At 41.6% G+C, this 26,874-nt stretch overlaps 1 protein-coding gene across 2 annotated transcripts in view; it reads right to left on the reverse strand.

The window, feature by feature from the left end:
- Positions 1-26,874, reverse strand: part of RPGR (retinitis pigmentosa GTPase regulator) — a 295,048-nt gene that overhangs the window by 225,433 nt on the left and 42,741 nt on the right. For both annotated transcript variants that reach the window (XM_053706468.1, XM_053706467.1), the window contains exon 9: positions 14,859-14,983. In XM_053706468.1, coding sequence (XP_053562443.1) covers positions 14,859-14,983 — 125 coding nt within the window. The remainder of the gene's footprint in view (positions 1-14,858; positions 14,984-26,874) is intronic.

Consider the following 26,874-nt stretch of genomic DNA (forward strand, 5'->3'; position numbering starts at 1 on the left):
GGTTGATGTAAGCTACAGTCGTGATGTTGTCCGACTGAAACCTGATGAACCCCCGAGTCTTTAACTGGGGCCAAGCTAGAAGGGCATTGAGAACTGCTCTCAATTCCAGAATGTTTATTGGCAGGAGACTTTCCTCCTGACTCCATTGTCCCTGAGCCTTCAGAGAATTCCAGACAGCGCCCCAACCTAGAAGGCTGGCGTCTGTTGTTACAATTGTCCAGTCCGGCCTGCTGAACGGTATCCCCCTGGACAGATGTGGCCGAGAAAGCCACCATAGAAGAGAGTTTCTGGTCTCTTGATCCAGATTCAGAGTGGGGGACAAATCTGAGTAATCCCCATTCCACTGACTCAGCATGCACAATTGCAGCGGTCTGAGATGTAGGCGTGCAAAGGGAACTATGTCCATTGCTGCTACCATTAAGCCGATCACCTCCATGCATTGAGCTACTGACGGGAGTTGAATGGAATGAAGGACACGGCATGCATTTAGAAGCTTTGTTAATCTGTCTTCTGTCAGATAAATCTTCATTTCTACAGAATCTATAAGAGTCCCCTAGAATGGAACTCTTGTGAGAGGAAAGAGAGAACTCTTCTTTTCGTTCACTTTCCATCCGTGCGACCTTAGAAATGCCAGAACTAACTCTGTATGAGACTTGGCAGTTTGAAAGCTTGAAGCTTGTATCAGAATGTCGTCTAGGTACGGAGCTACCGAAATTCCTCGCGGTCTTAGTACCGCCAGAAGGGCACCCAGAACCTTTGTAAAGATTCTTGGAGCCGTAGCCAATCCGAATGGAAGGGCTACAAACTGGTAATGCCTGTTTAAGAAGGCAAACCTTAGATACCGGTAATGATCTTTGTGAATCGGTATGTGAAGGTAAGCATCCTTTAAATCCACTGTGGTCATGTACTGACCCTCTTGGATCATGGGTAAGATTGTCCGAATAGTTTCCATTTTGAACGATGGAACTCTTAGGAATTTGTTTAGGATCTTTAAATCCAAGATTGGCCTGAAAGTTCCCTCTTTTTTGGGAACCACAAACAGGTTTGAGTAAAACCCTTGTCCTTGTTCCGACCGCGGAACCGGATGGATCACTCCCATTAATAATAGATCTTGTACACAGCGTAGAAACGCGTCCTTCTTTATTTGGTTTGTTGACAACCTTGACAGATGAAATCTCCCTCTTGGGGGAGAGGATTTGAAGTCTAGAAGGTATCCCTGAGATATGATCTCTAGCGCCCAGGGATCCTGGACATCTCTTGCCCAAGCCTGGGCGAAGAGAGAGAGTCTGCCCCCCACTAGATCCGGTCCCGGATCGGGGGCCCTCGGTTCATGCTGTCTTTGGGACAGCAGCAGGTTTACTGGCCTGCTTGCCCTTGTTCCAGGACTGATTAGGCTTCCAGCCTTGTCTGTAACGAGCAACAGCTCCTCCCTGTTTTGGTGCAGTGGAAGTTGGCGCTGCTCCTGCTTTGAAATTCCGAAAGGGACGAAAATTAGACTGTCTAGCCTTAGCTTTGGCTTTGTCTTGAGGTAGAGCGTGGCCCTTACCTCCTGTAATGTCAGCAATAATTTCTTTCAAACCGGGCCCAAATAAAGTTTGCCCCTTGAAAGGTATACTAAGTAATTTGGACTTAGAAGTTACATCAGCCGACCAGGATTTTAGCCACAGCGCTCTGCGTGCCTGAATGGCGAATCCTGAATTCTTAGCCGTAAGTTTGGTTAAATGTACTACGGCCTCCGAAATGAATGAATTAGCTAGTTTAAGGACTCTAAGCCTGTCCGTAATGTCGTCCAGCGTAGCTGAACTAAGGTTCTCTTCCAGAGACTCAATCCAAAATGCTGCCGCAGCCGTGATCGGCGCGATGCATGCAAGGGGTTGTAATATAAAACCTTGTTGAATAAACATTTTCTTAAGGTAACCCTCTAATTTTTTATCCATAGGATCTGAAAAAGCACAGCTATCCTCCACCGGGATAGTGGTACGCTTAGCTAAAGTAGAAACTGCTCCCTCCACCTTAGGGACCGTTTGCCATAAGTCCCGTGTGGTGGCGTCTATTGGAAACATCTTTCTAAATATTGGAGGGGGTGAGAACGGCACACCGGGTCTATCCCACTCCTTAGTAACAATTTCAGTTAATCTCTTAGGTATAGGAAAAACGTCAGTACTCGCCGGTACCGCAAAGTATTTATCCAACCTACACATTTTCTCTGGTATTGCAACAGCGTTACAATCGTTGAGAGCTGCTAAGACCTCCCCTAGTAATACACGGAGGTTTTCCAATTTAAATTTAAAATTTGAAATATCTGAATCCAATCTGTTTGGATCAGAACCGTCACCTACAGAATGAAGCTCTCCGTCCTCATGCTCTGCAAGCTGTGACGCAGTATCAGACATGGCCCTAGAATTATCAGCGCACTCTGTTCTCACCCCAGAGTGATCACGCTTGCCTCTTAGTTCTGGTAATTTAGCCAAAACTTCAGTCATAACAGTAGCCATATCTTGTAATGTTATCTGTAATGGCTGCCCAGATGTACTAGGCGCCATAATATCACGCACCTCCCGGGCGGGAGATGCAGGTACTGACACGTGAGGCGAGTTAGTCGGCATAACTCTCCCCTCGCTGTTTGGTGAAATTTGTTCAATTTGTACAGATTGGCTTTTATTTAAGGTAGCATCAATACAGTTAGTACATAAATTTCTATTGGGCTCCACCTTGGCATTGGAACAAATGACACAGGTATCTTCCTCTGAATCAGACATGTTTAACACACTAGCAATAAACATGCAACTCGGTTACAATTTTATTTAATAAAAACGTACTGTGCCTCAAGAAGCACTAAACGATTAAATGACAGTTGAAATAATGAACTGAAAAACAGTTATAGCATCACTCTTAACAAACAACACAACTTTTTAGCAAAGGTTTGTTCCCATTAGTAAAATAACACTAATTAAATTTTAAACAACGTTTTAAATCACAGTCACTATATAAGTCTCACAGCTCTGCTGAGAGAATCTACCTCCCTTCAAAGAAGTTTGAAGACCCCTGAGTTCTGTTAGAGATGAACCGGATCATGCAGAAAAACTGACTGGAAATTTTTGATGCGTAGCAAAGAGCGCCAAAAACGGCCCCTCCCTCTCACACACAGCAGTGAGAGAGAAACGAAACTGTCATAATTAACACAAGCAAACTGCCAAGTGGAAAATAATGCCCAAATACTTATTCACTCAGTACCTCATTAATGCAAACGATTCTACATTCCAGCAAAAACGTTTAACATGAAAAATACCTAATAAAAGGTTTAATGTACTTTTACAGAGTAATTCCGGTGAAATACCATCCCCAGAATACTAAAGTGTAGAGTATACATACATGTTCATTATAACGGTATGGCAGGATTTTTTCATCAATTCCATTCAGAAAATAACAACTGCGACATACCTCAATGCAGATTCAACTGCCCGCTGTCCCCTGATCTGAAGCTTTTACCTCCCTCAGATGGCCGAGAAACAGCAATATGATCTTAACTACTCCGGTTAAAATCATAAGAAAAACTCTGGTAGATTCTTCTTCAAACTCTGCCAGAGAGGTAATAACACGCTCCGGTGCTATTGTAAAATAACAAACTTTTGATTGAAGTTCTAAAAACTAAGTATAATCACCATAGTCCTCTCACACCTCCTATCTAGTCTTTGGGTGCAAGAGAATGACTGGAGGTGACGTAGAGGGGAGGAGCTATATAGCAACTCTGCTGGGTGAATCCTCTTGCACTTCCTGTAGGGGAGCAGATAATATCCCAGAAGTAATGATGACCCGTGGACTGATCACACATAACAGAAGAAAGTAGCCATATCCTGTAATGTGATTTGTAATGGCCGCCCAGATGTACTCGGCACTACAATATCACGCACCTCCCGAGCGGGAGATGCAGGTACTGACACGTGAGGCGAGTTAGTCGGCATAACTCTCCCCTCGTTGTTTGGTGAAATATGTTCAATTTGTACAGATTGACTTTTATTTAAAGTAGCATCAATACAGTTAGTACATAAATTTCTATTGGGCTCCACTTTGGCTTTAGCACATATAGCACAGATATCTTCCTCTGAATCAGACATGTTTAACACACTAGCAAATAAACTAGCAACTTGGAAATACTTTTCAAGTAATTTACTATAATATGAAAACGTACTGTGCCTATAAGAAGCACAGAAAAAGTTATGACAGTTGAAAATTAATAAACTGAAAAGTTATAGCATCAAATCTTTGTAAAAAACACAATTTTAGCAAAGGATTGCTCCCATTAGCAAAGGCTAACTAACCCTGATAGCAGAAAAAAAAAAAAAAAAATACAGAAATAAACGTTTTTTTTATCACAGTCAACTACAATCTCACAGCTCTGCTGTGAGTGATTACCTCCCTCAAAACAAGTTTTGAAGACCCCTGAGTTCTGTAGAGATGAACCGGATCATGCAGGGAAGACAATAAACTTCTTTAGCACCAAAAAGCACCAAAAAAGGTCCCTCCCCCTCACACATAACAGTGAGAGAGATCAGTAAACTGTCATAAATTAAATAAAACGACTGCCAAGTGGAAAAAAATAGTGCCCAAAACATTTTTTCACCCAGTACCTCAGAAAATTAAACGATTTTACATGCCAGCAAAAAACGTTTAACATTAATAAATTGAGTGTTATTAAAAAGCCTGTTGCTAGTCCCTGCAAATTAGGCTAAAGTTTTATGCATACAGTATAATTCCAGTGAAGTGCCATTCCCCAGAATACTGAAGTGTAAAATATACATACATGACAGCCTGATACCAGTTGCTGCTACTGCATTTAAGGCTGAGTTTACATTATATCGGTATGGCAGAATTTTCTCATCAATTCCATTGTCAGAAAATAATAAGCTGCTACATACCTCTTTGCAGATTAATCTGCCCGCTGTCCCCTGATCTGAAGTTTACCTCTCCTCAGATGGCCGAGAAACAGCAATATGATCTTAACTACTCCGGCTAAAATCATAGAAAAACTCAGGTAGATTCTTCTTCAAATTCTACCAGAGAAGGAATAACACACTCCGGTGCTATTATAAAATAACAAACTTTTGATTGAAGGTATGAAACTAAGTATAATCACCACAGTCCTCTCACACATCCTATCTATTCGTTGGGTGCAAGAGAATGACTGGGAATGGCAGTTAGGGGAGGAGCTATATAGCAGCTCTGCTGGGTGAATCCTCTTGCACTTCCTGTTGGGGAGGAGTTAATATCCCATAAGTAATGGATGATCCGTGGACTGGATACACTTAACAAGAGAAATATAAGCGTTTTTATCACAGTCAAAGCACAGTCTCACAGGTCTGCTGTGAGTGATTACCTCCCTCAAAACTAGTTTTGAAGACCCCTGAGCTCTGTAGAGACGTCCTGGATCATGCAGGGAGAAAAAGGCAGACTGTGACTGAATTTCTGATGCGTAGTAAAAGCGCCAAAATAGGCCCCTCCCACTCACACTACAACAGTGAGGGAAGCTCAGTAAACTGTTTTAATTTAAAACAAACGACAGCCATGTGGAAAATAACGCCCAAAACAATTTTTCACCAAGTACCTCAGATAATTAAACGATTTAACATGCCAGCAAACGTTTAAAATCTAATTTATGAAATGTCATTAAAAGCCTGCTGCTAGTCGCTCACACTGCAAGTTAGGCTAAAAGTTATATGCATACAGTATTTTCCCAGTGAAGTGCCATTCCCCAGAAATACTTAAGTGTAAACATACATACATATCAGCCTGATACCAGTTGCTAATACTGCATTTAAGGCTGTACTTACATTATATCGGTATTAGCAGTATTTTCTCAGTCAATTCCATTCCTTAGAAAATAATATACTGCAACATACCTCTTTGCAGGTGAACCTGCCCGCTGTCCCCTGATCTGAAGTTACCTTACTCCTCAGAATGGCCGAGAACAGCAAATGGATCTTAGTTACGTCCGCTAAGATCATACACAAAAACTCAGGTAGATTCTTCTTCAAATTCTGCCTGAGAAGAAAACAACACACTCCGGTGCCGTTTAAAATAACAAACTTTTGATTGAAGATATAAAAAACTAAGTTTAATCACCACAATCCTCTCACACATCCTATCTATTAGTTGGGTGCAAGAGAATGACTGGGTGTGACGTAGAGGGGAGGAGCTATATAGAAGCTCTGCTTGGGTGATCCTCTTGCACTTCCTGTTGGGGAGGAGTTAATATCCCATAAGTAATGATGACCCGTGGACTGACTACACTTAACAGGAGAAAACACAGTAGTGACACTGGCACATGCTATATAGTCAGACAAGGGCTGGTTATAGGGTCAGTGGTATCTCCATCCGTATAATAACACCCAGCACTATATAATGACACAGTAGTGACACTGGCACATGGGTATAGCCAGAGGAGGGCTGGTTATAGGGTCAGTGGTATCTGCATCAGTATAATAACACCCAGCGCTATATAATGACACAGTAGTGACACTGGCTCATGGATATAGCCAGAGGAGGGCTGGTTATAGGATCAGTGGTATCGGCATCAGTATAATAACACCAAGCACTATAAAATAATGTTTTTAATTTCAAATGTACCTTGGAGTCCTTCACTAAGGTCTGTACTTTGGAAAATGTCCGCCACAGCCTTGTCTGTGCCTATCCCTGGTCAAGATGCCCCTTCTCACATCCATCAAATGGGGACACCAGTGCAAAAACTGATCGTTCAAACTGGATGCATCATAAAAACTAATATTTAACACTTTAAAAGTTAATTTAAATGTTTCAAAATATTCAATCCTCTCTCAAGAACAGAACCAAAGACCCACATTATAGATTAAATATTATATTGGATTTAAAGGGACAGTCTACACCAGAATTTTTATTGTTTTAAAAGATAGATAATCCCTTTATTACACATTTCCCAGTTTTGCATAACCAACACAGTTATAATAATATACTTTTAACCTCTGTGATTATCTTGTATCTAAGCCTCTGCAAACTGCCCCTTTTTTCAGTTCTTTTGACAGACTTGCAGTCTAGCCAATCAGCCCCTGCTCCTAGATAACTTCTCGTGCATGAGCACAGTGTTATCTATATGAAATATGTAAACTAACACCCTCTAGTGGTGAAAAACTGTTAAATGCATTCTGAAAGAGGTGGGCTTCAAGGTCTAAGAAATTAGCATATGAACCTCCTAGGTTAAGCTTTCAACTAAGAATACCAAGATAACAAAGCAAAATTGGTGATAAAAGTAAATTGGAAAATTGTTTAAAATTACATGCTCTATCTGAATCATGAAAGTTTATTTTGGCCTAGACTGTCCCTTTAAGACCAGAAAATAGTTTATCCTACATTACTACAGGTTTAACATTGAATGGATCTATATTATAGTCCAAAGTGTCTTTTTTTCCAAATATAAAGGAATTCCAATTCATTTAAAACTCTTTAGAACCCCCTTTTATTGTACAGTTTTCTGATAGCATCACACTGTGTTAATTTTACAATACACTGCATTGAAAAAATTCATCAGCTGTTTTTCAGGAGTACTTTTCCTATTCAAAGCCTTAAAATCTTATCTTGAAAACGTACTTTCTAGTTTGTAGTTTTTGTAAATGGCGATTTTAAAAATGAAATACAATATATTCCAAAAAAAAAAAAAAAAAGCTAAATTTATGACTGAAATTAAGCGCCTGGAATTTAATTATTGATATTGATATATTTATATCGATATATATATATATATATATATATATATATATATACACACACACACAGTATATATATATATATATATATATATATATATATATATATATATATATATACACATGCACGCACGAAACGCGTCAGGTGTCTATCTGTACCTACACCTGTCATTTGGCCATTCGGCTGAATAAAAGATATTGATACCAAGTTTGCAGTCTCCGGGTCTCCTCCTTCATTCCCCCTGGTGGGATTTACCTTCTTCATTATATATATATATATATATATATCCTATAATATAAAAGGCCAAGTGTGTTTGTCCGAAGCTGTCATGCGCAGAGACAGCGCGAGGACAAACACACCTGGCCTTCAACACACTGACCTCCTGGTATCTGGGCCTAGGCCGACCGTATGTGACGGGGGCGGGGCTGGGAGTGAAGAGGACGGTGTGACGCGGACGGGGCCGGGTCGTGACGACGGGAGAGAGAAAGCTCAAAAGAGAGAGTGGGAGAGAGACAGCAAAAGAGAGGGGGGAGGGAGAGCAAAAGAAAGGGGAGAGAGAGAGAGAGCAAAAGAGAGGGGGAGAAAGGAGAGAGAGCAAAATAGTGGAGAGAGAGAGCAATAGAGGGGGAGAGCGCAAAAGAGGGGGGAGAGGGAGAACGCAAAAGAGAGGGGGGGAAGAAAGGGGGAAAAGAGAGGAGGGGAGAAAGAGCAAAAGAGGGGGACAGAGAGAGCAAAAGAGAGGGGGAAAGCGCAAAAGAGAGGGAATAAAGAGGGGGAAAGAGAGGGGGTGAGAGAGAGAGCAAAAGAGAGGGGGGAGAGAGAGAGTATAAGAGAAGGGGGAGAGAGAGAGCAAAAGAGAGGGGGGAGAGAGAGAGCAAAAGAGAGGGGGGAGAGAGAGCGCAAAAGAGAGGGGGGAGAAAGAGAGCAAAAGAGAGGGGGGGAGAGAGAGAGCATAAAAGAGGAGGGAGAGAGAGAGCAAACGAAAGGGGGAGAGAGAGCCCAAAAGAGAGGGGGAGAGAGAGAGAGCAAAAGAGAGGGGGAGAAAAACAGCAAAAGAGAGGAGAGAAACAGCAAAAGAGAGTGGAGAAAGAGAGCAAAAGAAAGGGGAGAGAGCGCAAAAAAAACAGAATTTATGCTTACCTGATAAATTACTTTCTCCAACGGTGTGTCCGGTCCACGGCGTCATCCATTACTTGTGGGATATTCTCCTCCCCTACAGGGAAAGGCAAGGAGAGCACACAGCAAGAGCTGTCCATATAGCTCCCCCTCTGGCTCCGCCCCCCAGTCATTCGACCGACGGTTAGGAGAAAAAGGAGAAACTATAGGGTGCCGTGGTGACTGTAGTGTATAAAGAAAAAGAAAAATTTTTCAAACCTGATTAAAAAACCAGGGCGGGCCGTGGACCGGACACACCGTTGGAAAAAGTAATTTATCAGGTAAGCATAAATTCTCTTTTCTCCAACATTGGTGAGTCCTGTCCACGGCGTCATCCATTACTTGTGGGAACCAATACCAAAGCTTTAGGACACGGATGAAGGGAGGGAGCAAATCAGGTTACCTAAACAGAAGGCACCACGGCTTGCAAAACCTTTCTCCCAAAAACAGCCTCCGAAGAAGCAAAAATATCAAATTTGTAAAATTTGGCAAGTGTGCAGAGAAGACCAAGTCGCTGCCTTACATATCTGATTAACAGAAGCCTCGTTCTTGAAGGCCCATGTGGAAGCCACAGCCCTACTGGAGTGAGCTGTGATTCGTTCAGGAGGCTGCCGTCCGGCAGTCTCATAAGCCAATCGGATAATGATTTTCACCCAGAAAGAAAGAGAGGTAGCAATAGCTTTTTGTCCTCTCCTCTTACCAGAGTAAACGACAAACAAGGATGAGGTTTGTCTAAAATTCTTTGTTGCTTCTAAATAGAACTTTAAAGCACGGACTACATCTAAATTGTGTAACAAACGTTCCTTCTTTGAAACTGGATTCGGGCACAGAGAAGGAACAACTATTTCCTGGTTAATATTCTTGTTGAAAACAACTTTTGGAAGAAAACCAGGCTTGGTACGCAAAATAACCTTATCTGAATGGAACACCAGATAGGGTGGAACACACTGCAAAGCAGATAATTCAGAAACTCTTCTAGCAGAAGAAATAGCAACCAAAAACAGAACTTTCCAAGATAGTAACTTGATATCTATGGAATGTAAGGGTTCAAACGGAACCCCCTGAAGAACTGAAAGAACTAAATTTAGACTCCAAGGAGGAGTCAAGTGTCTGTAAACAGGTTTGATTCTGACCAAAGCCTGTACAAAAGCTTGTACCTCTGGCACAGCTGCCAGTCGTTTGTATAACAAGACAGATAAAGCAGAAATCTGTCCTTTTAGAGAACTCGCTGACAATCCCTTATCCAAACCTTCTTGGAGAAAGGAGAGGATCTTAGGAATTTTAATCTTACTCCAGGAGAATCCCTTGGATTCACACCAACAGATATATCTTTTCCATATTTTATGGTAAATCTTTCTAGACACAGGTTTTCTGGCTTGGACCAGAGTATCTATCACTGAATCTGAAAACCCACGCTTGGATAAAATCAAACGTTCAATTTCCAAGCAGTCAGCTGTAGAGAAATTAGATTTGGATGTTCGAATGGACCTTGTACTAGAAGATCCTGTCTCAAAGGTAGCTTCCATGGTGGAGCCGATGACATATTCACCAGGTCTGCATACCAAGTCCTGCGCGGCCACGCAGGAGCTATCAGAATCACTGAGGCCTTCTCCTGTTTGATCCTGGCTACAAGCCTGGGAAGGAGAGGGAACGGTGGAAACGCATAAGCTAGGTTGAACGACCAAGGCGCCACTAATGCATCCACTAGAGTGGCCTTGGGATCCCTGGATCTGGACCCGTAGCAAGGAACCTTGAAGTTCTGACGAGACGCCATCAGATCCATGTCAGGAATGCCCCATAATTGAGTCAACTGGGCAAACACCTCCGGGTGGAGTTCCCACTCCCCCGGATAGAAAATCTGACGACTCAGATAATCCGCCTCCCAGGTGTCTACTCCTGGGATGTGGATTACAGATAGGTGGCAGGAGTGATCCTCCTCCCCATTTGATGATCTTGGATACTTCTCTCATCGCCAAGGAACTCCTTGTTCCTCCCTGATGGTTGACGTAAGCTACAGTCGTCATGTTATCTGACTGGAATCTTATGTATCCGGCCTTCGCTAGATGAGGCCAAGCCCGGAGAGCATTGAATATCGCTCTCAGTTCCAGGATTTTGATCGGGAGAAGATACTCTTCCCGAGACCATAAACCCTGAGTTTTCAGGGAATCCCAGACCGCGCCCCAGCCTGATAGACTGGCGTCGGTCGTGACAATGACCCACTTTGGTCTGCAGAAACTCATTCCCTGAGACAGGGGATCCTGTCTACTGGAGCATGCACAGTTGTAATGGTCTTAGATGAATTCGAGCAAAAGGAACTATGTCCATTGCTGCAACCATCAACTCTACTACTTCCATGTACTGAGCTATGGAAGGCTGCAGAATAGAGAGAAGAACTTGACAAGCGTTTAGAAGCTTTGACTTTCTGACTTCTGTCAGGAAGATCTTCATTTCAAAAGAATCTATTATTGTTCCCAAAAAGGAAACTCTTGTCGACGGAGTCAGGGAACTCTTTTCTACGTTCACCTTCCACCCGTGAGATCTGAGAAAGGCTAGAACAATGTCTGTATGAGCCTTTGCCTTGGAAAGAGACGACGCTTGAATTAGAATGTCGTCCAGATAAGGTGCTACTGCAATGCCCCTTGGTCTTAGAACCGCCAGAAGGGACCCGAGCACCTTTGTGAAAATTCTGGGAGCAGTGGCTAGTCCGAATGGGAGAGCCACAAACTGATAATGTTTGTCCAGAAAGGCGAACCTTAGGAACTGATGATGATCTTTGTGGATAGGAATATGTAGCTACGCATCCTTTAAATCCACGGTAGTCATATATTGACCCTCCTGGATTGTAGGTAAAATTGTTTGAATGGTTTCAATATTGAACGATGGAACTCTGAGAAATTTGTTTAGAATTTTTAAATCCAGAATTGGTCTGAAAGTTCCCTCTTCTTTGGGAACTACAAACAGATTTGAGTAAAAACCCCTGACCTTGTTCCACAGTTGGAACTGGGTGTATCACTCCCATCTTTAACAGGTCTTCTACACAATGTAAGAATGCCTGTCTACTTATTTAGTTTGAAGATAAGTGAGAAATGTGGAACCTTCCCCTTGGGGGTAGTTCCTTGAATTCTATAAGATAACCCTGAGAGACTATTTCTAGTGTCCAGGGATCCTGAACATCTCTTGCCCAAGCCTGAGCAAAGAGAGAGAGTCTGTCCCCTACTAGATCCGGTCCCGGTTCGGGGGCTACCCTTTTATGCTGTCTTGGTAGCAGCAGCAGAATTCTTGGCCTGTTTACCCTTATTCCAGCCTTGCATTGGTTTCCAAGCTGGTTTAGTCTGGGAAGCGTTAACCTCTTGTCTAGAGGCTGCCGAGTTAGAAGCCGGTCCATTCCTGAAATTGCGAAAGGAACGAAAATTGGACTTATTCTTAGCCTTGAAAGGCCTATCCTGTGGGAGGGCATATCCTTTCCCCCAGTGATGTCTGAAATAATTTCTTTCAATTCTGGCCCAAAAAGGGTCTTACCTTTGAAAGGGATATTAAGCAATTTTGTCTTGGAAGATAAGTCCGCCGACCAAGACTTTAGCCAGAGCGCTCTGCGCGCCACAATTGCAAACCCTGAATTTTTCGCCGCTAACCTCGCTAACTGCAAAGCGGCGTCTAAAATAAAGGAATTAGCTAACTTAAGTGCGTGAATTCTGTCCATGACTTCCTCATACGGAGTCTCCCTACTGAGCGACTTTTCCAGTTCCTTGAACCAGAACCACGCCGCTGTAGTGACAGGAATAATGCACGAAATAGGTTGAAGGAGGTAACCTTGCTGTACAAAAATCTTTTTAAGCAAACCCTCCAACTTTTTATCCATAGGATCTTTGAAAGCACAATTGTCCTAAATGGGAATGGTCGTGCGTTTGGCTAGTGTAGAAACCGCCCCCTCAACCTTAGGGACTGTTTGCCATAAGTCCTTCCTGGGGTCGACCATAGGGAACAATTTCTTAAATATAGGAGGAGGGACAAAAGGTATGCCTGGCTTCTCCCACTCCTTATTCACTATGTCCGCCACCCGTTTAGGTATCGGAAAGGCATCAGGGTGCACCGGGACCTCTAGGAACTTGTCCATCTTGCACAAATTTCCTTAAGTAATGCGTGGAGATGCTCTAATTTAAATTTAAATGTCAAAACATCAGGTTCTGCCTGCTGAGAAATTCTTCCTGTATCAGAAATTTCTCCATCTGACAAACCCTCCCTCACTGCCACTTCAGACTGGTGTGAGGGTATGACAGAAAAATTATCATCAGCGCCCTCCTGCTCTACAGTATTTAAAACAGAGCAATCGCGCTTTCTCTGAAATGCTGGCATTTTGGATAAAATATTAGCCATGGAGTTATCCATTACTGCCGTCAATTGTTGCATAGTAACAAGCATTGGCGCGCTAGAAGTACTAGGGGTCGTCTGCGCGGGCATAACTGGTATAGACACAGAAGGAGAGGATGTAGAACTATCTCTACTTCCTTCATCTGAGGAATCATCCTGGGCAACCTTACTATTTGTGACAGTACTGTCCTTACTATGTTTGGACGCTATGGCACAATTATCACATATATTTGAAGGAGGAACCACATTGGTTTCCATACATACTGAACATGATCTATCTGAAGGTACAGACATGTTAAACAGGCTTAAACTGGTTAATAAAGCACAAAAACCGTTTTTAAACAAAACCGTTACTGTCTCTTTAAATGTTAAACAGGGCACACTTTATTACTGAATATGTGAAAAACTATGAAGGAATTATCCAATCGTCACCAATGCATCGTCTTAATGCATTCAAAGTATTGCACCCCAATTTTCAAGCTGTTAACCCTTAAAATGTGGAAACCGGAGCCGTTTGCAATTTTAACCCCACTACAGTCCCAGCCACAGCCTTTGTTGCGACTTCACCAATCCCAGGGGGGTATACGATACCAATTCAAGCCTTCTAGGAACGTTTTCAGTGAATACCAGACCCTCACACATGCAGCTGCATGCACTGTACTCAAAAGTAACTGCGCAATAATGGCGCGAAAATGAGGCTCTGCCTACTATAGTGAAAGTCCCTTCCTGACTGGGAAGGTGTCTAAACTAGTGCCTGGCGATAAAAACGTTCCCCAAACAATAAAAGTGTGAAAATTACTTCAAACTTTAAAAAACAACTTAAATAAACAATCAATTTAGCCCTTAAGAGTGTCCACCAGTTAATAGCCCATAATAATTATTCTTTCTAAGTCTAAGAAAATGGCTTACCGATCCCCATGAGGGAAAATGACAGCCTTCCAGCATTACACAGTCTTGTTAGAAAAATGGCTAGTCATACCTTGAGCAGAAAAGTCTGCAAACTGTTCCCCCCAACTGAAGTTCTCTCAGCTCAACAGTCCTGCGTGGGAACAGCAATTGATTTTAGTTACTGCTGCTAAAATCATACTCCTCTGTTAAACAGAACTCTTCATCTCTTTCTGTTTCAGAGTAAATAGTACATACCAGCACTATTTTAAAATAACAAACTCTTGATAGAAGAATAAAAAACTACAACTAAACACCACATACTCTTCACCATCTCCGTGGAGATGCTACTTGTTCAGAGCGGCAAAGAGAATAACTGGGGGGGCGGAGCCTGGGAGGGGCTATATGGACAGCTTTTGCTGTGCTCTTTGCCATTTCCTGTTGGGGAAGAGAATATTCCCACAAGTTATGGATGACGCCGTGGACCGGACACACCAATGTTGGAGAAATGGTATTTAGTTTATAATCTTCTCAAACTGAGTTTGAAAATTACAAATTTACAACCAAAGACGTAGGAGAGGCATGTTAATTGCAACATTGTCTATCATATAAAAAATGTGATTCAAAATTAGTTTTAACATTAGCATATAGTATGCAGCACAACTACATGAAAAAAAATAAGAGGCTGATAATTCCAGCAAAGAAAGAATATTTACCGATTGAACTGTAAACTTCAAAAAATTGGAACACAATGTAGGTACAAACTGATTGGTGAAATTCTCATCCCCTAATCCCAGTTTGCCATGTCGTCCATCTCCAAATGTATATAGAAGGCCAGTGTCTAAAAATGTTACAAAAAAATATATAATTAAGCTTTTTCTTTATTAACTATTGCAATAATAATGCAGTAAATCCAACAAGTGAAAGATGCATTAAATATCAATAGGAAAAACATAATTTATGCTTACCTGATAAATGTATTTCTCTTGTAGTGTAGTCAATCCACGGGTCATCCATTACTTATGGAATATATCTCTTCCTAACAGGAAGCTGCAAGAGGATCACCCAAAGCAGAGCTGCTATATAGCTCCTCCCCTCACATGTCATATTCAGTCATTCGACCAAAGCAGACGAGAAAGGAGAAACCATAGGGTGCAGTGGTGACTGGAGTTTAATTAAAATTTAGGTCTGCCTTAAAGACAGGGCGGGCCGTGGACTGACTACACTACAAGAGAAATAAATTTATCAGGTAAGCATAAATTATGTTTTCTTTTGTTAAGTGTAGTCAGTCCACGGGTCATCCATTACTTATGGAATACCAATACCAAAGCTAAAGTACACGGATGAAGGGAGGGACAAGGCAGGAACATTAAACAGAAGGAACCACTGCCTGAAGTACCTTTCTCCCAAAAATAGCCTCCGAAGAAGCAAAAGTGTCAAATTTGTAAAATTTTGAAAAAGTGTGAAGTGAAGACCAAGTTGCAGCCTTGCAAATCTGTTCAACAGAGGCCTCATTTTTAAAGGCCCAGGTGGAAGCCACAGCTCTAGTAGAATGAGCTGTAATCCTTTCAGGAGGCTGCTGTCCAGCAGTCTCATAGGCTAAACGTATTATGCTACGAAGCCAAAAAGAGAGAGAGGTAGCCAAAGCCTTTTGACCTCTTCTCTGTCCAGAGTAAACGACAAACAGGGAAGAAGTTTGACGAAAATCTTTAGTTGCCTGCAAATAGAACTTCAGGGCACGGACTACGTCCAGATTATGCAAAAGTCGTTCCTTCTTTGAAGAAGGGTTAGGACACAGTGATGGAACAACAATCTCTTGATTGATATTCCTGTTAGTAACTACCTTAGGTAAGAACCCAGGTTTAGTACGCAGAACTACCTTGTCTGAATGAAAAATCAGATAAGGAGAATCACAATGTAAGGCAGATAACTCAGAGACTCTTCGAGCCGAGGAAATAGCCATCAAAAACAGAACCTTCCAGGATAACAGCTTGATATCAATGGAATGAAGGGGTTCAAATGGAACGCCTTGAAGAACGTTAAGAACTAAGTTTAAGCTCCACGGCGGAGCAACAGTCTTAAACACAGGCTTAATCCTAGCTAAAGCCTGACAAAAAGCCTGAACGTCTGGAACTTCAGCCAGACGTTTGTGTAGAAGAATAGACAGAGCAGAAATCTGTCCCTTTAACGAACTAGCAGATAAGCCATTTTCTAAACCCTCTTGTAGAAAGGACAATATCCTAGGAATCCTAACCTTACTCCATGAGTAACTCTTGGATTCGCACCAATATAAATATTTACGCCATATCTTATGGTAAATTTTTCTGGTAACAGGCTTCCTAGCCTGTATTAAGGTATCAATAACCGACTCCGAGAAGCCACGCTTTGATAGAATCAAGCGTTCAATCTCCATGCAGTCAGCCTCAGAGAAATTAGATTTGGATGGTTGAAAGGACCCTGAATTAGAAGGTCCTGTCTCAGAGGCAGAGACCACGGTGGACAGGACGACATGTCCACTATGTCTGCATACCAGGTCCTGCGTGGCCACGCAGGCGCTATCAGAATCACCGAAGCTCTCTCCTGTTTGATCTTGGCAATCAAACGAGGAAGCATCGGGAATGGTGGAAACACATAAGCCATGTTGAAGACCCAAGGGGCTGTCAGAGCATCTATCAGCACCGCTCCCGGGTCCCTGGACCTGGATCCGTAACAAGGAAGCTTGGCGTTCTGGCGAGACGCCATGAGATCCAGATCTGGTTTGCCCCAACGATGAATCAGTTGAGCAAAGACCTCCGGATGAAGTTCCCACTCCCCCGGATGAAAAGTCTCGCGACTCCCAGTTCTCCACGCCTGGGATGTAAATCGCTGATAGGTGGCAAGAGTGAGACTCTGCCCAGCGAATTATCTTTGAGACTTCCAACATCGCTAGGGAACTTCTGGTTCCCCCTTGATGGTTGATGTAAGCCACAGTCGTGATGTTGTCCGACTGAAATCTGATGAACCTCAGAGTTGCTAACTGAGGCCAAGCTAGGAGAGCATTGAATATTGCTCTTAATTCCAGAATATTTATTGGGAGGAGTTTCTCCTCCTGAGTCCATAATCCCTGAGCCTTCAGGGAGTTCCAGACTGCGCCCCAGCCTAGAAGGCTGGCGTCTGTTGTTACAATCGTCCAATCTGGCCTGCGAAAGGTCATCCCCTTGGACAGATGTGGCCGAGAAAGCCACCATAGAAGAGAATCTCTGGTCTCTTGATCCAGATTTAGTAGGGGACTTAGCATGCACAATTGCAGCGGTCTGAGATGCAGGCGCGCAAATGGTACTATGTCCATTGCCGCTACCATTAAGCCGATTACTTCCATGCACTGAGCTACTGACGGGTGTGGAATGGAATGAAGGACACGGCAAGCATTTAGAAGTTTTGATAACCTGGCCTCTGTCAGGTAAATTTTCATCTCTACGGAATCTATAAGAGTCCCTAGAAAGGGAACCCTTGTAAGTGGTAATAGAGAACTCTTTTCCACGTTCACCTTCCACCCATGCGACCTCAGAAATGCCAGAACTATCTCTGTATGAGACTTGGCAGTTTGAAAACTTGACGCTTGTATCAGAATGTCATCTAGGTACGGAGTCACCGCTATGCCTCGCGGTCTTAGTACCGCCAGAAGTGAGCCCAGAACTTTTGTAAAGATTCTTGGAGCCGTAGCTAATCCGAAGGGAAGAGCTACAAACTGGTAATGCCTGTCTAGGAAAGCAAATCTTAGGTACCGATAATGATCCTTGTGAATCGGTATGTGAAGGTAGGCATCCTTTAAGTCCACTGTGGTCATGTACTGACCCTCTTGGATCATGGGAAGGATGGTTCGAATAGTTTCCATTTTGAATGATGGAACTCTTAGGAATTTGTTTAGGATTTTTAAGTCCAAGATTGGTCTGAAGGTTCCCTCTTTCTTGGGAACCACAAATAGATTTGAATAGAATCCTTGCCCGTGTTCCGTCCGTGGAACTGGGTGGATCACCCCCATTAGTAAGAGGTCTTGTACACAGCGTAGAAACGCCTCTTTCTTTATTTGGATTGCTGATAACCTTGAAAGATGAAATCTCCCTAGTGGAGGAGAAGTTTTGAAGTCCAGGAGATATCCCTGAGATATGATCTCCAACGCCCAGGGATCCTGGACATCTCTTGCCCAAGCCTGGGCGAAGAGAGAAAGTCTGCCCCCCACTAGATCCGTTTCCGGATAGGGGGCCCTCTCTTCATGCTGTCTTAGGGGCAGCAGCAGGTTTCTTGGCCTGCTTGCCCTTGTTCCAGGACTGGTTAACTTTCCAGCCCTGCCTGTAACGAGCAACAGCTCCTTCCTGTTTTGGAGCGGAGGAAGTTGATGCTGCTCCTGCCTTGAAGTTACGAAAGGCACGAAAATTAGACTGTTTGGCCTTTGATTTGGCCCTGTCCTGAGGTAGAGCATGGCCCTTACCTCCCGTAATGTCAGCTATAATTTCTTTCAAGCCGGGCCTGAATAAGGTCTGCCCTTTGAAAGGAATATTAAGCAATTTAGATTTAGAAGTCACGTCAGCTGACCAGGATTTAAGCCATAGCGCTCTGCGCGCTTGGATGGCGAATCCGGAGTTCTTAGCCGTAAGTTTGGTTAAATGTACGACGGCATCAGAAACAAATGCGTTAGCTAGCTTAAGTGCTTTAAGCTTGTTCATAATTTCATCCAATGGAGCTGTGCGAATGGCCTCTTCCAGAGACTCAAACCAGAATGCCCGCCGCAGCAGTGACAGGCGCAATGCATGCAAGGGGCTGTAAGATAAAACCTTATTGAACAAACATTTTCTTAAGGTAACCCTCTAATTTCTTATCCATTGGATCTGAAAAGGCACAACTATCCTCCACCGGGATAGTGGTACGCTTAGCTAAAGTAGAAACTGCTCCCTCCACCTTAGGGACCGTCTGCCATAAGTCTCGTGTGGTGGCGTCTATAGGAAACATTTTCCTAAATATGGGAGGAGGGGAAAAAGGCACACCAGGTCTATCCCATTCCTTGCTAATAATCTCTGTAAGCCTTTTAGGTATAGGAAACACGTCAGTACACACCGGTACCGCATAGTATCTATCCAACCTACATAATTTTTCTGGAATTGCAACCGTGTTACAATCATTCAGAGCCGCTAATACCTCCCCTAGCAATATGCGGAGGTTCTCAAGCTTAAATTTAAAATTAGAAATCTCTGAATCCAGTCTCCCTGGATCAGATCCGTCACCCACAGAATGAAGCTCTCCGTCTTCATGTTCTGCAAATTGTGACGCAGTATCTGACATGGCTCTCACCTCATCCGCGCGCTCTGTCCTTAACCCAGAGCTATCGCGCTTGCCTCTTAATTCTGGCAATTTAGATAATACTTCTGTCATAACAGTAGCCATGTCTTGCAAAGTGATTTGTAAGGGCCTCCCTGATGTACTTGGCGCCACAAAATCACGCACCTCCTGAGCGGGAGGCGAAGGTACTGACACGTGAGGAGAGTTAGTCGGCATAACTTCCCCCTCGTTGTCTGGTGATAATTTCTTTACATGTAAAGATTGACTTTTATTTAAAGTAACATCAATGCAATTAGTACACAAATTTCTATTGGGCTCCACATTGGCCTTTAAACATAGTGAACAAAGAGATTCATCTGTGTCAGACATGTTTAAACAGACTAGCAATGAGACTAGCAAGCTTGGAAATACTTTTCTAAATAAATTTACAAGCAATATAAAAAACGCTACTGTGCCTTTAAGAAGCACAAAAAGCTGTCACAGTTGAAATAACAATGAACCAAAATAGTTATAGCAACCAATTTTTCACAGTAAATGTATTAAGTTAACAAAGGATTGCACCCACCAGCAAATGGATGATTAACCCCTTAATACCCAAAAACGGATAACAATTTAATAATTAACGTTTTTATCACAGTCAAAACACACAGTCACAGGTCTGCTGTGACTGATTACCTCCCTCAAAATGAACTTTGAAGACCCCTGAGCTCTCTAGAGACGATCTGGATCATGGAGGATGAAGTAGACAGATTGTGACTGAATTTTTACTGCGCAAAAAAGCGCTAAAATAGGCCCCTCCCACTCATATTACAACAGTGGGGAAGCTCAGATAACTGTTTCTATACAGAAAACAAAGATGGCCATGTGGTAAAAATCATGCCCCAATAAGTTTTATCACCAAGTACCTCACAAAAAACGATTAACATGCCAGTAAACGTTTTAAACATACATTTGAAAAGTTATGAATTGTTATTAATAAGCCTGCTACCAGTCGCTTTTACTGCAGTTAAGGCTCATACATTATTTCAGTATTAACAGTATTTTCAGAGTCAATTCCATTCCTTAGAAAAATACATTCAGTGTACACACACTCATCAGCCTAATACCAGTCGCTATCACTGCATTTAAGGCTGAACTTACTTTACATTGGTATCAGCAGTATTTTCTCAGTCAATTCCATTCCTCAGAAAAATAATTTACTGCACATACCTCATTTGCAGGGGGGCCCTGCATGCTATTCCCCTTTTCTGAAGTTACCTCACTCCTCAGATGAGAACAGCCAGTGGATCTTAGTTACGTCTGCTAAGATCATAGAAAACGCAGGCAGATTCTTCTTCTAATGCTGCCTGAGAACAAACAGCACACTCCGGTGCCATTTAAAATAACAAACTTTTGATTGTAGAAATAAACTAAGTTAAAAAACACCACAGACCTCTCACAGTGACCTATCTAGTTAGGCTGCAAGAGAATGACTGAATATGACATGTGAGGGGAGGAGCTATATAGCAGCTCTGCTTTGGGTGATCCTCTTGCAGCTTCCTGTTAGGAAGAGATATATTCCATAAGTAATGGATGACCCGTGGACTGACTACACTTAACAAGAGAAATTATGATTTAAATGATCAAAGCAAATAACAATATTTTTTTCATTGCTGTATTTTAAATGGTTACTCTTCATACCAACCCAAAGGCAGAACTTTTTTCCCTTTCTGCAATGAGATTTATTTTTAGTGAACATTTTTCTGCAGGTTTTAAAATTAAATTAAAATTTTAAATTAGGCAGTTACACTAAAGCAGCAGCTCAATAGCAATGGGTTGATTAACTAGAGAATGCAGCACTTTTTAAAGTCTTAGAATATACTGCAGCAGTTGAGAATTAAATAGCAAAATTAGCTGCAGAGAAAAAAAGGTACATTGCTCACAAGAACATCTAACATTCAGGAGTCACAGCTTTGCATACTGGGAGGAGCCATCATCAATCAATGTGCTGCCGTTTTGCCGCACTGTATTTGACTGTTCTCTTCAAACAGAGCCTCACTCTGGATGCACTGTGTTAAGGAAAACTTACACTGTGCAGCCAGAGCACAGTACCGTTTGAAGAGAACAGTCAGAGGTGGAGCAGCACTGCAAAGCAAAAGTGATTATAATTCCTGCATGTGCCCTGTTTTTTTTCTGCAAATATGCTGCATTTTCTGTGATGACAACTCAGATCACAGCATGTTCTGCTTTGGGGCACACATTTAAATCATTAATAAAAATACATTATTAAAACATTACTGATACATTTACCATTAATTCATTGTTTATTTAAATGAGACACTATTTTATTATATTTAGGAGTGAGAAGTGTTCTTTAAGCAAAAGAAAAACAATGGGTTTTTCCGGAGTCTTACTAAAAGGGATATTAAATTTATTTTTTAAAAATGTATTAAAATCAGAAATTAATCACTGCATTGCAAAAAATCTGTATGAAAAATGTGTCATTTTGCTAGAATAATATATACTGTTTTACAGGCACAAGACACACTATTTTAAACAGATTTCTTTCATGTAAGTGGCAAGAGTCCATGAGCTAGTGACATATGGGATATACATTCCTACCAGAAGGGGGCAAAGTTTCCCAAACCTCAAATGCCAATAAATACACCTCCCACCTCACTCATACCTCCGTTTTACAAACTTTGCCTTCTTAGAAGGTGGTGAAGCATGATGTGCTTGATTCCTTCCGTGAAAGGCGCTTCTAAGCATATTGAAGCCCAGTTCCTCTCTAAGTACAGTGTTTGTCTGAGGGATGTGAAGGGAGTATTGCCTGATGATGCCATGTTTTCGTCTATGGGAAATCTATTCTAAGGCTCTTTGTAAATTCGGTAACGGGGATTCATCTGCTGCCTTCCTTTAAAGATCAACATTATACTCCTCTACCATTACGTCTGCTGATATGTTTCAGTACTGGTTTGGCAGTCTGCTATATGTGGATGGGTGTCTTACACAGAAAGTATATACTTTTATTATATAAGACACTCTCAGCTGTGGATCGGGCACTTTTTAAGTAAAGTTGTTATATATTGTTTATATACATGCCTTGAGTCAGTAATTCAGTGCTCTTTTTTAGCGACTTTATTTGTGGCTAAATTATTTGTCAAGATTGGTAGAGTCTGTGACACATACAGGTTTTTTTTTGGAGCTAGTAATTTATTTATAAATTAGGATGCTAAGTATTATGTTAGTCTCATGGAATGTTGATAATCATATTTTATGCAGCTATAATAGAAGTATTGATTAGGCTTTATTTTGGTTCATTTTGTAGGGTGACGTGTCATCATTGTGTGCCATTTTTTTACGCCAAAATTTTCCCGCAAAAATTGCTGTTATAAGCTCCGCCCCCACCTCATTCAGTGTTCTCAGTAAACACTTAGGGCCATAGTTATCAAGGTCTGGCGGACCTGATCCGACACTGCGGATCAGGTCCGCCAGACCTCGCTGAATACGGTGAGCAATACGCTCACCGTATTCAGCATTGCACCAGCAGCTCACAAGAGCTGCTGGTGCAACGCCGCCCCCTGCAGACTCGTGACCAATCGTCCGCCAGCAGGGGGGTGTCAATCAACCCGATCGTACTCGTCTTTGTGACCGCTGCTTCATAACTGCTGTTTTTGGCGAGCATTTTATGAATCAGTTTTCTTTTTTATAATTTTTTTCGCTCTGTTTCCCATTCTCTCAAACCTGTTTATTTATATATATATATATATATATATATATATATATATATATATATATATATATATATATATATATATATATATATATATATATGTGTGTGTGTGTGTGTGTGTCATATATAGGAGCATGGATATAAATTTGAAGAATTAATTTATTTTTATTTTTTTTCTAATTTTGTTTTTTTGCAATTATGTCTCAAACTGAACCTGCCTCTGATGTTAACAAAGGATTTGAGCTGCATAAACAGGTATTTAACAAAGCTAAGTATGCATGTTGTAATTAAGCTGATCTAAATTATTCAGCTCTATTATTTGGCTTTTGTTTAACAAATTGATAAATATATGTATGAATACAAATACACACGCTGTTATTCCATCTCAGTCTAAATGTACATAGCATTATTGCAGAAATGTAAGATTTTATTGCTACAGCTATAGAGAAGGCAATGACTGCTATTTTGCCTTTAAATTAATATAAAAGGTTTTTGCAACATTTTCCTAAACTTAGTGAATTAAGTTCTGACCTTCAGCATACTGATGTATCCTCTACTGATGGGATCTCCGCTGATTCAGAGGATGCCACGTCAGAGAAAGATATAGACAAATCGTTTATTTTATTTAAGTTAGAATATATTCGTTCTCTCTTCAAGGAAGTTTTGTTTACTTTGGGTATTAAGGAGTCTAAGGGCTAGATTTATTAAAGCTGAGGCAGACAGGGGCGCGTATACGCGCCCCTGTACGCCTCAGCTCGCCATTGCACACAAGCGCAATCCCGCCCCCTGACCGCGCACAGCCATTCACGCGCGGGCAGGAGCTGTCAATCTCCTTGGTCTGACTAGACCGAGGAGATTGAATTTCGCCACATTAGAGGTGGCGAAGAGGTTATGGAAGCGGCGGTCTCGTGACCGCTGCTTGATAAATGATGGTGAGCAAGTTTTTGTGAGAAGTTGCAGCCGTAGGGCTTTAATAAATCTAGCCCTAAATCTACTAATGATAAAGCTAATAAATTGTCTAAATTCTGTATTTAAGACTAATGTTATTACTCCTGAAGTATTTCCTATTCCTGACGCTATCTATAATGTGATTGCTAAAGAATGGTCTAAGCCCGGTACCTCTTTCAACCCTTCTTCTAGGTTTAAGAAATTGTATCCTTTACCTGTAGTTAAGAAACCTTTAGATAGGAAGTTTGAATCTTATCCAAGAAGCGCATATTTACATTCTGGCTGTATTCTTAGACCTGTTATATCTATTGCTGATGTTGCTGCTGCTTCTACTTTTTGGTTGGACAGTTTAGCACAGCAGTTGCCTTCAGATTCTGAATTATCTAACATTATTGGTTTACTTCAACATGCAATTCATTTTATTTGTGATGCTATATTTGATGTTAGGAAGATCAATGTCTAATCCATGTCTTTAGCCATTCTAACTAGAAGAGATTTATGGCTTAAATCTTGGAATGCTGACATGGTGTATAAAAAACTATATTATTATTATCGCTCTCTTTTTAAGGTAAAAATCTTTTTGGTTCACAATTGGATTATTTTATCTCCACTGTTACTGGGGGTAAGGGAGTTTTTGTGCCCCAAGACAAGAAATCTATGAGTAAATTTAAAGCTCCCAATAGTTTTCGTTCCTTTCATCAGAATAGAGAACAGAAAACCACTCCTTCCCCTAAGGCCTCTGGCTCTAATTGGAGACATCTCCAAATTGGAATAAATCCAAGCCTTATAAGAAACCAAATCCTGCCCCTATACCTATATAAATATGCGGCCCTCAAACCAGTTCTTCTGGTAGGGGGCAGACTAAAGCTATTTCAAAGAGTTTGTACAGACTTTGTCCAAAATCAGTGGATTCAGAATATAATTTCTTAGGGGTGTCGAAAAGGATTCAAACTAAGACTTTCTTTGGAAGACTATTTTTTACCCATGTAACAAAAAACCCAGTAAAAGCTCAAGTCTATCTGAAATGTGTTTCAGATCTAAAACTTTCAGGAGTAATTTTTCCCAGTTCAACAGCAGGAACAAGGATTGGGTTTTTATTCAAATCTATTCATTGTACCTATGAAGGAAAATTATTTCCGACCTATTTTGGATCTGGAAACTCTAAACGGTTTTGTAAGAATCTCAACTTTCAAGATGGTGACTATAATGACTATTCTGTCTTTTGTTCTGCAAGGTCACTTCATGTCCACGATAGACTTACAGGACACTTACCTTCACAATCCGATTCAACCAGATTAGTAACGTTTTCTGAGATTCACTTTTCTAAACAAGCATTACCAATTTGTCGCTCTTCCGTTTGGCCTTGCAACAGCACCAAGAATATTCTTAATAGTTTTAGGTGCCCTTCTATCTGTAATCAGAGAGCAGGGTATTGCAGTTTTTCCTTATCTGGACGATATCTTGGTACTAGCTCAATACATTTCCAGATAGGGATAGAGTCATGGACACTGAATCTAACAGAAAAGAGACATTTGAGATTGGTTTCAGCTTGTTTAAACCTTCAGTCTCTTATTATTCGCTTCAGTGGCTATGTGCATAGAAGTTTTAGGTCTCATGATTGCAGCAGCAGACGCGATCCTTTTTGCTTGTTTTGAGACCTCTACAGTTTTGCATGTGGCACCAATGGTGCAGGTATTATACTCAGTTATCACAACTGATATACTTAAATGCCAACTCTCCACTCTCTCTGATTTAGTGGTTATACAATCACCTTATTGTTTAAGGGGTCTCCTTTGTTTGTCCTACCTGGACTGTGATCACAACAGATGCACGTCTCTCAGGTTGGGGAGCTGTTTGTGGGTCTCTGACAGCAAAAGGAGTTTGGAATCCTCGAAAGGCGAGGTTACCAATCTATATCTTAGAACTCCATGCTATCTTCAGAGCTCTTTAGGCTTGGCCTCTATTAAAGAGAGAATCGTATATTCGGTTTCAAACAGACAATGTCACAACAGTGGCATATCACAATCATCAAAGGGGGGACTCGCAGTATATATATATCAATAAAAGAAGTATCTCTAATACTTTCTTGGGCAGAATCCAATTGTTGTCTAATCACTGCGATTCATATACCAGGTGTAGACAATTTGGAAGCGGATTATCTCAGCTGTCAGATTCTACATCTGGGGAGTAGTCTCTCCAACCAGATGTGTTCTATCAGATTGTGCAGATGTGGGGTCCTCCAGACATAGATCTGATGGCCTCTCGTCTAAACAAGAAACTATCCAGATACCTCTCCAGGTCCAGGGATCCTCAGGCAGAAATGATGAATGCTCTTGCAGTTCCATGGTTTTACCAACCAGCTTACATTTTTTCCCCTCTGGGAGTGATCTCAAAGATCATAATGGAACAATCTTATGTGTTTTTGATAGCAGCAGCATGGCCTCACAGGTTCTGGTATGCGGACCTTATCCAAATGTCCAGTTGCTAGCCTTGGTCACTTCCTATAAAACCAGACCTTCTGTCTCAAGGCCCAGTTTTCCATCAGGATCTTAAATCTCTAAATTTGAAGGCATGGAAATTGAACGCTTAGTTCTTAGTCATAGATGTTTCTCTGACTCAGTAATTAACACTATGATACAGGCTCGTAAGTCTGTTACAAGTAAGACTTATCATAGGGTTTGGAAAACCTATATTTCTTGGTGTTCCACTCATGATTATTCTACGCATTTATTTAGAATTCCTAGGATTTTACAGTTTCT

The sequence above is a fragment of the Bombina bombina genome, chromosome 3 (assembly GCF_027579735.1).
Source record: "Bombina bombina isolate aBomBom1 chromosome 3, aBomBom1.pri, whole genome shotgun sequence".
In the NCBI taxonomy this organism is placed as follows: Eukaryota; Metazoa; Chordata; class Amphibia; order Anura; family Bombinatoridae; genus Bombina; species Bombina bombina.